General features: G+C 43.1%; 1 protein-coding gene across 4 annotated transcripts in view; it reads right to left on the bottom strand.

The window, feature by feature from the left end:
* eml1 (EMAP like 1) overlaps positions 1 to 12,691 on the bottom strand; it is a 62,166-nt gene that overhangs the window by 11,201 nt on the left and 38,274 nt on the right. For 2 of the 4 annotated variants that reach the window (XM_080479974.1, XM_080479976.1), the window contains 5 exons: positions 12,346 to 12,528; positions 8,334 to 8,472; positions 4,966 to 5,094; positions 4,828 to 4,856; positions 1,817 to 1,843 (listed from right to left, as the gene is read on the bottom strand). In XM_080479974.1, coding sequence (XP_080336100.1) covers positions 1,817 to 1,843; positions 4,828 to 4,856; positions 4,966 to 5,094; positions 8,334 to 8,472; positions 12,346 to 12,528 — 507 coding nt within the window. The remainder of the gene's footprint in view (positions 1 to 1,816; positions 1,844 to 4,827; positions 4,857 to 4,965; positions 5,095 to 8,333; positions 8,473 to 12,345; positions 12,529 to 12,691) is intronic. The other 2 variants (XM_080479975.1, XM_080479977.1) reach the window with 1 other exon arrangement.

Here is a 12,691-nt window from a genome sequence, read left to right on the forward strand (position 1 = left end):
GGCCTTGGTGCTTTCTGAGGGTCTGACGGGGGCGGCGGCGGGGGCGGGGGCGGCGACGGCCGAAGCGGCAGCGCCGCCGCCGCTTTCCGTCCGTTTGGCAGAGCGGCTGAGGTAAAGCTGTACCGTGACTAGAATGTAGACGAGGGGCAAAGAGCAGAAGAGCCCATGATGTGGAGGTGGAGGTGGAGGTGGAGGTGGAGGGGCCAAACGATGCAGAGGGGGCAAAACAAAAACAGTATCAACAGCCGACACATCGACGGTCTCGTGTCACATTTAGCAGAAAGAAAGACACAAACTATCAGGAGGAAACTGGGGAGCTAGCATGTTAACTGGAGCAACTCCTGTTTGTCTCCAAACATTTCAGGAGAAAACAAAAAAAGAAATGGATGCCGTGTCGTGCAGTGGTTTCCATTAGAATTAACTGGCTGGTCCACTGGTGTCAGATATTTTCTGATGAAGATTTCAGGAAGAAAATCGGATCCAGACAGAGGTGGAAGACATACGACTGCTGTCGTATTGTTTTCATTGCACCACATTATCACTACACACTTTATTTTAACGGGAAAGGTTCAAGTGCTTTTAAAAAAAATTATTTAAAGAATTATGCCCCGTTTAAAAAAGTTTGGCGTTTACGCGGCAACCGCAGAAACGCTGAAAACGATGTACTTTTCATGTTGGGCCTTTAGTTGGTGCTGTTGTATGTTTTCATAATGAAACCACACACACATGCAGCAGAGAGCACGCCGCTGTAAACACTGACATTGGGAGTACAGGGACAATCGTATGGACAGACGATCAAGTTGGATTGTTATTCCAGTGATAGTCAAAATAAAACTACCAAGTCCCAGGAGAAACTAAATTACTACGGCCATGGTGCGCATGACCAGTCCCAGTGTTTCCATAAAGTTGTGTTTTCAGTGACCAAAGTTTTGGCGTTGTCGCGTAAACGGGGCCTAAAAAAAATGCTATAAAAAAAGTTAAAGAAAAGCCCAACAAAATAACTTAACTCCAATAATTACTTATTCATTATTTCCACCTCTGCGGACCTGAGCTGCATTGTAAGAAGTGACTGGCCTAAAGTGTTGAGAACCTGAGAAAATACAGATTACCTGCAGTGTTTTAAATGTAGCTTAAATAATCCTGTATAAACACCAGAGAATAAATGAGCCTGGCTTTTCGAAATTCTTGGCAGCTTTGTGAATACTTGGCCGAAGGGGAACTAGGCACAAAACCGACGACACTGTGAGAAAAACTACAAGCTGAGAAATCAAACAGGCTTCAATAGGAACGACCCAGAGCAGAGACTGGACGTGTTTGAGTTGCAAATACTCATTTGAGAGACAATAAGAGCAGAGGCAAATCTACCGGCTCTGGACTGCAGCGAGGAATCTCAGCACACAGGATTTACAGAGCCGAGCCGCGGCAGAAATCTTTGTGTTGTTACCATGGTGACAGAGACTGAATGCCTACAAGCGCAAAGTGAGGCTGTGAGCAAACAGAGCGACGTCTGGTGAAGCTGCAGGCTCCGCGGGCGCACCGTGACGCAGCACTCGCTGCGGGTTAGGTGGGACTGGAAGCGTGTTTGTGCGTTAATGACTCTCCAAACAAAGTTTCACACACACTGTCCACACACTCCTGCCCCCGTCTGCACAGCTCTCTGTTCACTGCGGGCTGCAGGAATGACCAAAACAAAAAACTGTGAACTCTTCCAAGAGGTTGGAGTGACGGTCCTGATTGAGTGATTAGTTTGTGCACCGCAGCTGAGCGGAGAGCTGTGGAGGCCGCGGGGCGTGGAGGAGACGTGGGCGTGGCCTACCTTTGCAGTGGGTCACACGTCGCATCCCTTGTAAAGGTCACAGAGAGACACACAAGCACCCGGTGAGGATGAGGGGGGCATGGCTTCCTCACCTCCTGGTCTGTCCTGACATGAACAGCAGCGTCTGTCTGTAACGCTCTGAGTCTCACCTCCTCTCAGATCGATCCAGTCCAACCCCCAAAACCCCCCAAGACCCCCCAAACCCACCAAGGAGTCATTTCTTGTTAAATGCAGGAGTTCTTCATGTTTTTCACAGAAACCATCAATGTAAATCGATAAGCTTTCACTTTCAGTTTTGCAGGTGAGTCACTAAGAAGAGCCGCGAGTGAAGATTTAAATGAGGGTTTTGTGCTTCAGAGCCAGTTTACATGAAGACGAACACAGCGTGACGTCTGTCTTGCCGCCCTGCGGTCACAATGGAGTGACCTGCTTTACAAAGAAGGGCCGTCGGACGTCATGGTGGAGGGACTTATCTAATATATTGGAGCCTTCAGCAAATACATCTGAGGCCTTGTTTACACGACAATGTTTTTCAACGGAAAAAAATGATGTCTGTTTATACAGAAATGGCAGAAATGCTGAAAACGAGTAGTTTTCATGTTGGGCCACGAGTTGGCGCTGTTGGTAAGGAAAGGCCTCCATGTTGGATCGTTATTACAGAGACTGTCAACTTTAAAACTACCAAGACCCGGGAGAATACTGGGAGTCACGACGTTGTGGGAGCCGCCATGTTTGTTCTTGTCCATCTACTGAGCATGTGCAGAAGAACTATTTACTATGACTGAGGTGTGCATGTGCAGTAGCAGCATTTTCAAAACGTTTTCCGCCGTTTCCACGGAGACAGAGTCGGAGCGTTTTCAAAGAATTGCGTTTTCAGTGACCCCGAGCACCGCTGACACCAGAAACTCAGTGAAAGTTTTCGGTTTTCACTTGAAAACGTTGTCGCGTAAACTGGGTCTGAGTTTGGCCTCAAAAAGAATTTTTTTTAAATTAAAAACTAGAATTGTTGCGGGCAAGCTTAACAAATGACTCCTTATCATGAAAAGTAGGAAATCATATTTAATCTATTAGGATAAACTCTCAGTATTTATTTTGTGTGTCTGTCGATTCTGAATGCGTCCTGGTAATTTCATTCATTTCATTTCAATTGTAAACCTTTGGTGGATCAGGCCCTAAAGCGCCAAAGCTTTCTTCATTATTTGAATTTGTCTCTATCACACTTTCCTTTGGTTGAAATGTGTTTTAGGAACATAATTTTTAGTTTTCTTCTTGATTTTTTTCATCCGAATCTCATGATCTCAATGACCTCCAGGCCTGTTTAACTGCTGCTCGTCCTTCCTATCAGACTCTGCTGCAGTAACAATCATTAAATGTTCATTTTGGATGAATTTATTTATTATAATGTAAAATCACATGCAGGAGGAAGCCTGCAGTTGTTGCATTGATCATGTATTGGGTTGATTGTCACCCAGTCCTACTTCACCCTAATTGTTTTGCTTTATTTGTAATTATTTCAAAGTTCAATAGCAGGAATGATAAATATCGTCTCCATGGGGCATTTCTTCTGCAGCCTACATTAAACACAATGAACTTCAGAGACATTTAAAGGTCGTCAACAGTCACATCCTGATATGCAATTTAATGGTGAGGAAACCGAATGCATTAACATTTCTGCCTCATAATCTGAAGGCTGCAGCTTAAACTGTATTAACAGGCATGAGGCTAATAGGTGTGACCTCAAATTTAAATAAAAAACAAAAAGCTTTACGGCAGGAGTGATTCAGTGTGGCCGTCCGCTTGTAACATTTTAATGATTTTAAAACTCTGATTAATCTTTGTGTCGTCGTGGAGACGTTTGGAATCAGGTGAGTGAACCAAATGGAGAACAGCAATTCAATTTACACAGAAATCAATAATGTGCTGGAGACGGGAAATGTGATCAATATCGTCTCATTTCATATTCTGTCTCATCACCTTGTTACAACGCGTCTGCTGCTTTTTGTTCAAAGAATTAAATGTCCAGCTTCTTTGTTCGGTTGTGTTACGAGACGAGCAGGAAGCTTCTCTTTATGGACGACTTGTTTGTGTGGTTTTTTTTTTTTTTTTTACTCTGTGACTTAATGAGCGAAAGCTGTACGAACAACTGGAGCTCAAAGAAATTCCACCATCTAAACCCAGGACATGTTCTATGTCCTGGTCCTGGTGAGCAGCACAATTGATAAAGTTGCTTTTGTACTTCAAATGTATGAAATACTGCAGATTGGGAAGACCTCACAACAGCAGCACTTCACTAATTGTTCACTATTTCATCCTTTTTAAACAGAAATCCTCAGAATTGTCCATTTTATGCTTCTAAGGGTTTAAACGACAACGTTTTCAAGTGAAAACGCAACACTCTTATGTTTTGGGTGTCCGACAGCAGTGCCCAGAGTCACTAAAAACACAACTTTTTGAAAACGGCTCCCAAGGTGGAACTTTTCGAAACAGCCCCGACTCTGTCTCCGTGGAAACGGGGCAAAAAAAGGCAACTATTTGAAAAAGCTGGGGCCTCGTCCTCGTGTGGACGTGTCACTCCTCACGCACATCACGACCTCAGTAAACAGTAAACCCTAACCCTAAATCTTCTGCTACGAAGGAACACGTGCGTCAGACGTTCATGTAAAGTTTAAATCGTTGATTTTAAAGAGCTTCAGCTGCTTCCTGTATTGTAATGTAAGTTCATGACTTCCCTGAAAACAATACACAATTAGACTTCAAATGAATTTCAACAAACAAAAAACAAACAAAGAAAAATAGCTGAGAAAGGCTGAAATATTATCAAAAGAAATGATGAGTGAGAATTTGCAGAGATGTAGAGGAGTATGGATGATGGAAGTGATGTAACACATAGGAAGTGATGTGCTACATTTTTTCTTAACATATTCAAAATGAGACATGATGCGGACGGACAGATAACCCGCCGCTTCCTCTCAGTGAGATGAACTTTAACCTGAGAACTGGTGAATTCTTACCTGCGTTGAACACTGGATCCCTCTGTTTGCTGCAAAGCAGACAAGTCAAGCACAGATCAGTCAGTCAGACCAACCATCACTGTGTGTTTCATGTCTGATTGTCTCCGCCGAGCTGAAAGACGGTGACGCCAGTGTTACCTGTCGCTGCGCTTGCCGCTGGAGTTGCTGCCGGTGGAGCCGGCGCGGGTTCGGTTGCCTTTGGAGTCGCCCGAGTCTTTCCGAGAGAGAGTTCCCACGTGTTCGTTTGAGTTGGCTCTCCTCACAGTGCTGAGGACGACCAAATACAAGAAATACGTCATGGGATTATCTGAATTGTTCCAGTCCATGTGGTGATAAGCTGCACGACGTGGTGTAGAATATGCTGATTATTTCTACTTGTTCTACTATTCCAGAGCTGAGAACGATTGTTTGATCGCTTTTGGCTGGAGTGGCGATGGCGTGAGGACGAGGTCAGATGCACAGATTGTGGGAAAGCAGTAATACAGCCGCTCAAACTGTTGGCCAATAAGAACAGACGGCAAACATTCACCAGCAGTGGGAAACTTTTCAGGAGAAGATAGTGACTCACTGCTCCATGTAGACTTTTTGTTTTTGTTCTATGTCAAATCCTCAAACATCTTTGTGAGAGGTTTTAAACATTCATGGGAATGACTTTTTCCCCTTTTTACCTTGTGATCTTTCAGAAGAAATAAGTAGAGCATTAAATTATTCTATGGAAACACCGTTTCAGAAGTGAATTCATTATGTGAGAGGTTTACAGACATATTTAAATGACAATATAAGCTTTAGAGCCAAACCATAAAAACAGTTACAGCAAGTGCAGAGGAGTAAATATAAAGACTCAGAAGATATTTATAACTGAAGCATTTAACTGGCAACAGGTTTTCTTTAAATAGCTGTTACTGGTAATATTCTGTAATGTGTAACTCATGAAGAACTGTATTCAACCAGAATTACTACTCGTTGTGAGGCAAAGCATAAAATGGCGTGAGCAAACAAACTGTTTGTTCTTTCAGTTTATGTTTTGCAGGAGACCAACTAAGATTAACACCACGAGTGACACCGTGAGTATTGAAATGAGGGTTTGGTTTACACGAGAATGATCTGCTGGAAACGTAAAGCTTCCATTTGTTTTGCATGTGTTCTTTATGGGGCGATCAGGTCCAACAAGCAGTAATGAGAGGTGAGACCATGGAGGTGGAGGAAGAGGTTTACAAGACCCAAGAACACAGAAAGCGTTTGATTTTAAAGCCCACAAATAAAAGGCACGAGGAGCCAGTTGAGGAAATGACTTTCACCACAACGGCGTCTCTGCTGCAGGCTGAGCTGAGTTAATCTTCCTTTTCGAACTGATTCAGAACAAAATTATAAAAATAACACCAATATTTCCAGATGCAAATCACATCGCGCCTTGTAAATGAACCTATTAGAATAATCTGTGTGTGTAATATTGAGTTTGTTTATGTGTGCAAATTAAATAAAATTAAATAAAATTAAATAAAATTAAATAAAATTAAATAAAATTAAATAAAATAAAATTAAATTAAATTAAATTAAATTAAATTAAATTAAATTAAATATCTATGCATGCTTATTTTCATTTTTATTGTGTTTATTCATCACTCCTTTACTGTGTTTTCTCCTGTGGACACAGTAACCACAGTGTCAGTGCAGACCTGAGCAGATCTGCATGTTGGCGGAGCAGACGGGCCGCCAGCCGGCCGGCCGCAACAATAAAACGGCTCCATCAGCAATCTGATGGCCAGTAGGCCGAGTCACTTAATCCACCCCACGGGAGAAACGTCTATTCACATCCTAAAACTGGCCGGTGGCGGTTATCCCCCTTCTGGACAGCGTTTGTGTGTTTGTTCGGTAGAGAGACAGAGAGAGAGAGAGAGAGAGAGAGAGAGAGAGAGAGAGAGAGAGAGAGAGGCTGTTTACAGTGTGATCCCATGAGGGTTGGTGGTAATTGGGCCACGGGGCATTAGAGCTTGTTGTGTTTGTGCCAGGCCTGAAGGGACTGTGACCACTGTGTACTTCATACTGAATGTGTGCAAAGATACTTTACGTAGATATATAAAATACACAGAAGCGTCACAGATGGAATTACTAGCACTGATGTGTGTTTTAGTGGGCGGAGATGAAGTTTGGCGTTACGTGAGAGATGGAGCCATGAAGACGCTTGGTGATTCTCTCACCTGAGCGGCAGGTAGAGAAGTCTGGTGGGAAGAGACAAAGAGGACAAACTGGTGTCGGTGGAGACGTGACCAGGAAACCAGGTCATGAGACAGTTATCAGAGAGAGATAACGCAACAGAGCGGACAACAAGGAAATAATGGAAACACACAACATGATGGAGGAGACGACTGATGATTTCAACCCAACAGTTCTAATAGTGACCAGCTTATAATGATACTGTTTAGGCTCATATGAGGCTCTGTTTGTCTCTATTTGTATAAAATAGACATAAAAACAACATATTTAGAGCAGAATTGAAAATGTGTGATTATCATCTGGTCATATTATTGTGATAAATAAATAAATATATATATACTTTATGTAATTGGAGATAACTTCTGTCAAAACCTGTGAAGAATGTGTTATTGACTCCACTGGTGGACCTGGTGGTACAGTGGTTAGTACTGTCACTCACAGTGAGAAGACCCTCTGTTTGATTAGAGAGGAATTTGCATGTTATCCCTGTGCATGTCTGGGTCACCACCAGATCCCCCGGGTTCCTTACAAACTTCACTACAAGGTGAATCTGTGTCTTTAAAGCGACTGGTGGTGTGAATGAGTGTGTTATTCCTCCAGGTTTTAATCTATTTACAGAAGCTGCACATGAATGAAGCGTCTCTGTACTTATCAGCTGTTCAGATCAGGTTTTCGTCATTCGGAGGCTTTTCTTTACTGGACGGTGAAAAGCAGCAGGCGTGAAAATAAGCCTCACTTCTCAGAGGTGGAAATCATCCCTGAACACACATCATGAATAACACCCCCCCCCCCCCCCCCCCCCCCACACACACACACACACAAAAAAAACCAACGTTACGCCGCGGGGAGCTGACATGTTTTTGGAGGAGCGAGTCTCCGCTGTCTGTCTGCTGGGCTTCGTCTGATTATGGAAATGTCATCCAGAGGAGGAGAGAGAGAGACTATTGTTCCTCTGGCAGGAAAGATTGATAACCTGCTCTACACACACACACACACACACACACTGAGCTTGAGCTCTTTTAAATGTCAGTGAGTTTTTCAGATAAAGTGACAGTTTACGGCTGAGATGATCCGATGTGCTCCACGGAGACCGACAGGAGCAGAGAAATACCTCTGAACAATAAATACATCACTGCCACCTGAGAGTGTGACGTCCTCTTTTCCCCGCAGCATTAATTCAAAGGGATGGTTCAGTGGCTCTCACCTATAAATCCACCTGCTTTGGAACCGTTTGTGCCGAAATGGCAGAAGCTCATTAAAGACACACAGGAAGTAGAGCACAGCTCCCTGACCTCTTGCTTGCGGACGTGTTGTTGTCCTTCCTGGATCCAGATCCAGACGGGGAGGGCAGAGTGCCGCCGCCCTTCTTTGGTAGGATGGTCCCGTTGTTCACCGTGGGCCGGAGCGGCAGCGTGGCGATCATCGGCCTGGCTGCAATCAACAGAGACCAGAGCGCGCCACGTTCAGAGATACTTTACATTAACTGAACCACACGAGAACGTAAACTGTAGCCCGGGACGAGCGGCGCACCGGACTTCAGGTTTGTTTAAGGTGGCGATGATAAAGCTGCATTATGAACTGTTTAACTGTGATCAATGTTACATTCATGGTTTCTGTTTTGAAGTCATTAGAGCACGTAACGACTTCAAATAGGGACTATAATCAAAAACAATCAACACATCATGAATTAAAGAATCAACATAATACACATCAAGTAAGTACTGTAATTGAAAACGTCTAGTTTATCCAAATAAAAAGCTTCTTTCCACCTCCAAATTGAGCATTTCCTAATCAGTTACAGTGCCGCCTTTAATTAATATATGATATTAAGCAGAGGTGAAAAGGTTACTGAAATAAAACCTGCTTAACCTCCAAACATGGAATTACAAGTCAATTATTCAGGACTTCTGAACTGCATTTCATTGTTTAGTAGGATTTATTTCACAAGTTTGAAATGAAAACAATTAAAGCACATTTCTCAAACATTGAATAATAAAACAGTGACTCAATGATATAAGTGAACATATGTTGTTGTTTTCCAAATAACAGGAAGAACATATGAGGCAAAGAAATCTAAATCAAAGAGTTTGAATATTGATTGAAATCATGACCTAAAATTAGTAATATAAAATGAGTAAACTGTACTCAAAGTACCCAAAAAAATTTAATTACAGTATTTTCTTTCTTTATCACTTTAATCTGTGTATTATAATGACAACTGACATAGATATAAAGTCTTTTAGTGGGTATTTAGTAGAACCATTTCCTGTTTTCAACTTCTTAATATGGAACAGATGAGAAATAATAACAGAATAAAATTAAAAGAAATTAAAAACTATGCGATCATGATAAACACCTTTCTGTGATTCTGAATCTTATTATATTTACTTAACTTTTTTCCTAAGTGTTTCTTCTTTTTTTTTCCATCTGGATTGTTTGTGTTTGAATAAATGAAAAAGAGAAGAACAATAAGTGCAAAGTGCAGCCAGCCGCAGAATAACCGAACCAAACTGCAGCGATAAATATTTAATGGACATCGTTTTATCCTGCAGTGAAGACAAACACGCACGCACGCACGCACGCACGCACGCACGCACGCACGCACGCACGCACGCAGAAAGAGAACAACACACATCCATCTTCTTTAACATGCGAACAGAATTACAAACCTCACTTTGCTCCTGCTGTGTAATTACTAGATGAGAGATAACAGACAGACCTTGTGAGTGCGTGTGTGTGTGTGTGTGTGTGTGTGTGTGTGTGTGTGTGTGTGTGTGTGTGTGTGTGTGTGTGTGTTGCTGGTTCCTGCAGTGGGACAATAAGAGAAAGCAGCCCTGCGTCTCAAACACAAACTGCGTCCTGAGACGGCGACTGGCTGCAGCTCACTGATCTGTCTGCGCTCCATCACTCTGATGTGCGGCCCAAGACGTTAAACACACGGAGCGCCGTCGATTTCACATGCAGGCTTGATCAGCCTCGAGGGCGACGGCCGTTTTATCACATCTTAACTTGAGATGTCCACATGCAGAACGGCAACAAACCCCGCCGACTAAACGCTGTGGTTAATCAGCCTGTGCTTTCCTGTTGATCTGATGTCCTCCTGCTGGTAGAGTGAGCAGAGAGGACAAGTGATGGAGCTCTGTGAGATCAGCCAGTGAATGGAGGCTGTTAGAACTTCTGCTGGTTTAAACATTTATCGAAAGAAATTCACTCCTTTCCAAAGAAACCTTGCTTTTTTTTTTCTTTTTCTTTTTTTTTTTTACAATATAAACAAAGACAGACTTAATTAAATGTAGTAGATTTATTTTATTTTCACGTCAGGGGCCACGAAAAGCTCAATCTGATGTCAAGTGGGCCAGACCAGGAAAATGTAAAATAGCTGTAAATAACAACTGTGAATATTTAGAAATGCAAGTTCATGGAAACCTGATACATTATCTTTTAAAAAGACCACCAAAAAAATTTAATTAACAAAGAAAAATAACTGAAATTTGGAGATTTTTAAGTAAAAGTTTACGCCAATGACTTGATTTATTCATTTTATAAGGTTAAAGTTAAATTCTAACGTTTATTTTTTACACGTTGTAACACCACAGCCAACACTCGACTGTCTGACAAGTCATTTTTTTGGCTCGTGTGTCTTTTTAACATCTTTATTTGACACAAGAGGCTCCAATCCGGTCGAACCAGCAAGCAACTTGGAAGAAATTTTCAAAGAAAATACAAAGAGCAGCGAACACAACAAAACACTGAGACCCGAGCTGAGATATCGTGATGCTGTCATGACAGCGAGCAACCTCGCCACCAACAAACTGGCCCTCAAAGCCATGCTGTCAAGGGGGAGGTTATAAAAACACCCATAATGAAACAGCTTTCATGGACATTTCACTGTATTTTGCATCATTAAAATTAGATTATATTGAGATTGTAGTGATTTTACGTACTAATTGTTCGTTTTTGTGAAAACAGACCTTTTCATCTGGTATACTCTGCGCCGCAACAAAGAAATATTTAACGTTTCCTTTTAAAGGTTATCATGGCACTATTTCACCACTCAAGATGACATTTGGCTCTTATGTGACCCTGAACTAGAAAGTGTTTGACACCTCTGATCTAGAGAGTAAGATACAAGATCCACTTTTGAAAGAAAGGGCTAATCTACATAAAATAATCTTCCTCTCACAATGAACAAAAGTTCTTCACTAGCAGATACATTTTGAAAAAGATCCATGTAAGTAAGGTCTGTTCTGCAGCATCAGGATATTCAGGGGGAATCTCTTTATAAACAGTCCTGCAACTGTCAAATCTGTTTCACTCACGGTTGTTTACTCTGACTCATCGAAGGATTCCAATCAGTCTTCATGACACTCAGTTTTTTTCATCTCGATTCATTGTGAACCTTCACAATCACCTGCTTCTCACAGTCTGGAGTCTTTGTGGACAGTGTGATGCTGCAGTCAGCAGCTGTTTGCTGTATTTTATCTCAACACACTGGAAACTCAGTGAAACTCAGAAAAATGCTTCTGTGCTGAAACAAGTTCCTCCTGCTTCATAACAAATAGACCTTCATCCACGACTTCACATCACTGTGCAGAGTGCAGTTCCCAGTGAAACACCACACCAACATGGGGCGACATAGCAACAGGGCAACATAGCAACAGAGCCACAGAGCAACGGGGTAAGAGGACAACAGGGCAACGAGGCAACGGGGCAGGCAGTGACTGACGTGTGTGAACACCAGGCCTGGTTAGTGGAGACAAACCACACAGACGACCTACCTGGCTTCCCAACATGGCCGTCTGCTGAGGGAGACTTTCTCATCATAGCTGGGTCTGAACACGGAAAACACACAACGCGAGGAACATACAACACGAGGAACACAACACGAGGAACATACAACGCGAGGAACACAACACGAGGAACACAACACGAGGAACATACAACAGGAGGAACACAACACGAGGAACACAACACGAGGAACATACAACGCGAGGAACACAACACGAGGAACACAACACGAGGAACATACAACAGGAGGAACACAACACGAGGAACACACAACACGAGGAACACACAACACAGGAGGAACACAACACAGAAGTAAGACCAGAAGTAAGACCAGGAGTAAGTCCAGGACAGCCGGTCAGAGGGAGGAAAAGACGTCACAGCAGAGAGAACTCAAAGAGAGAGAGGACTTCTGTTTCTAATGGTGTGTAAATCTGTGGTGTGCTGAAATGTAAAGGACAGAATTAAAGTGACTGATGTGGCGGTGAGGTTCTATTGCTATCTATTTCAGAGAGTCACCTTTGGTGGGTCCTCTGCGGGAGCCCAGCGCCTGCTGCTCCTCCGACAGGTTGAGTCTGCGGACCACGTCGGCCAGCGCCGACTTGAGGAGCTGGATCTCGTCCTCCTGCATCTGGACCCGCTGCTCCAGGGAGGCGATGCGGTCGCTCACCTCCATGCTGCTCGCCGCCGACGCGCTGTCATCTGAGGGGGAACATGGCGGACATGGAGTCACATATACGCTGGCGGTCACGTGGATTCACACACAAACCGAGGCGGTAAGGAAAAGTGAAGTCCTTTTGCAGTTTGAAAATCTCCCACGTGCTTTCTCCACCTGACTCAACAGCTTCTACCAGGAGGACCGATG

The sequence above is a fragment of the Lipophrys pholis genome (assembly GCF_963383615.2).
Source record: "Lipophrys pholis genome assembly, chromosome: 14".
Taxonomy (NCBI): Eukaryota; Metazoa; Chordata; class Actinopteri; order Blenniiformes; family Blenniidae; genus Lipophrys; species Lipophrys pholis.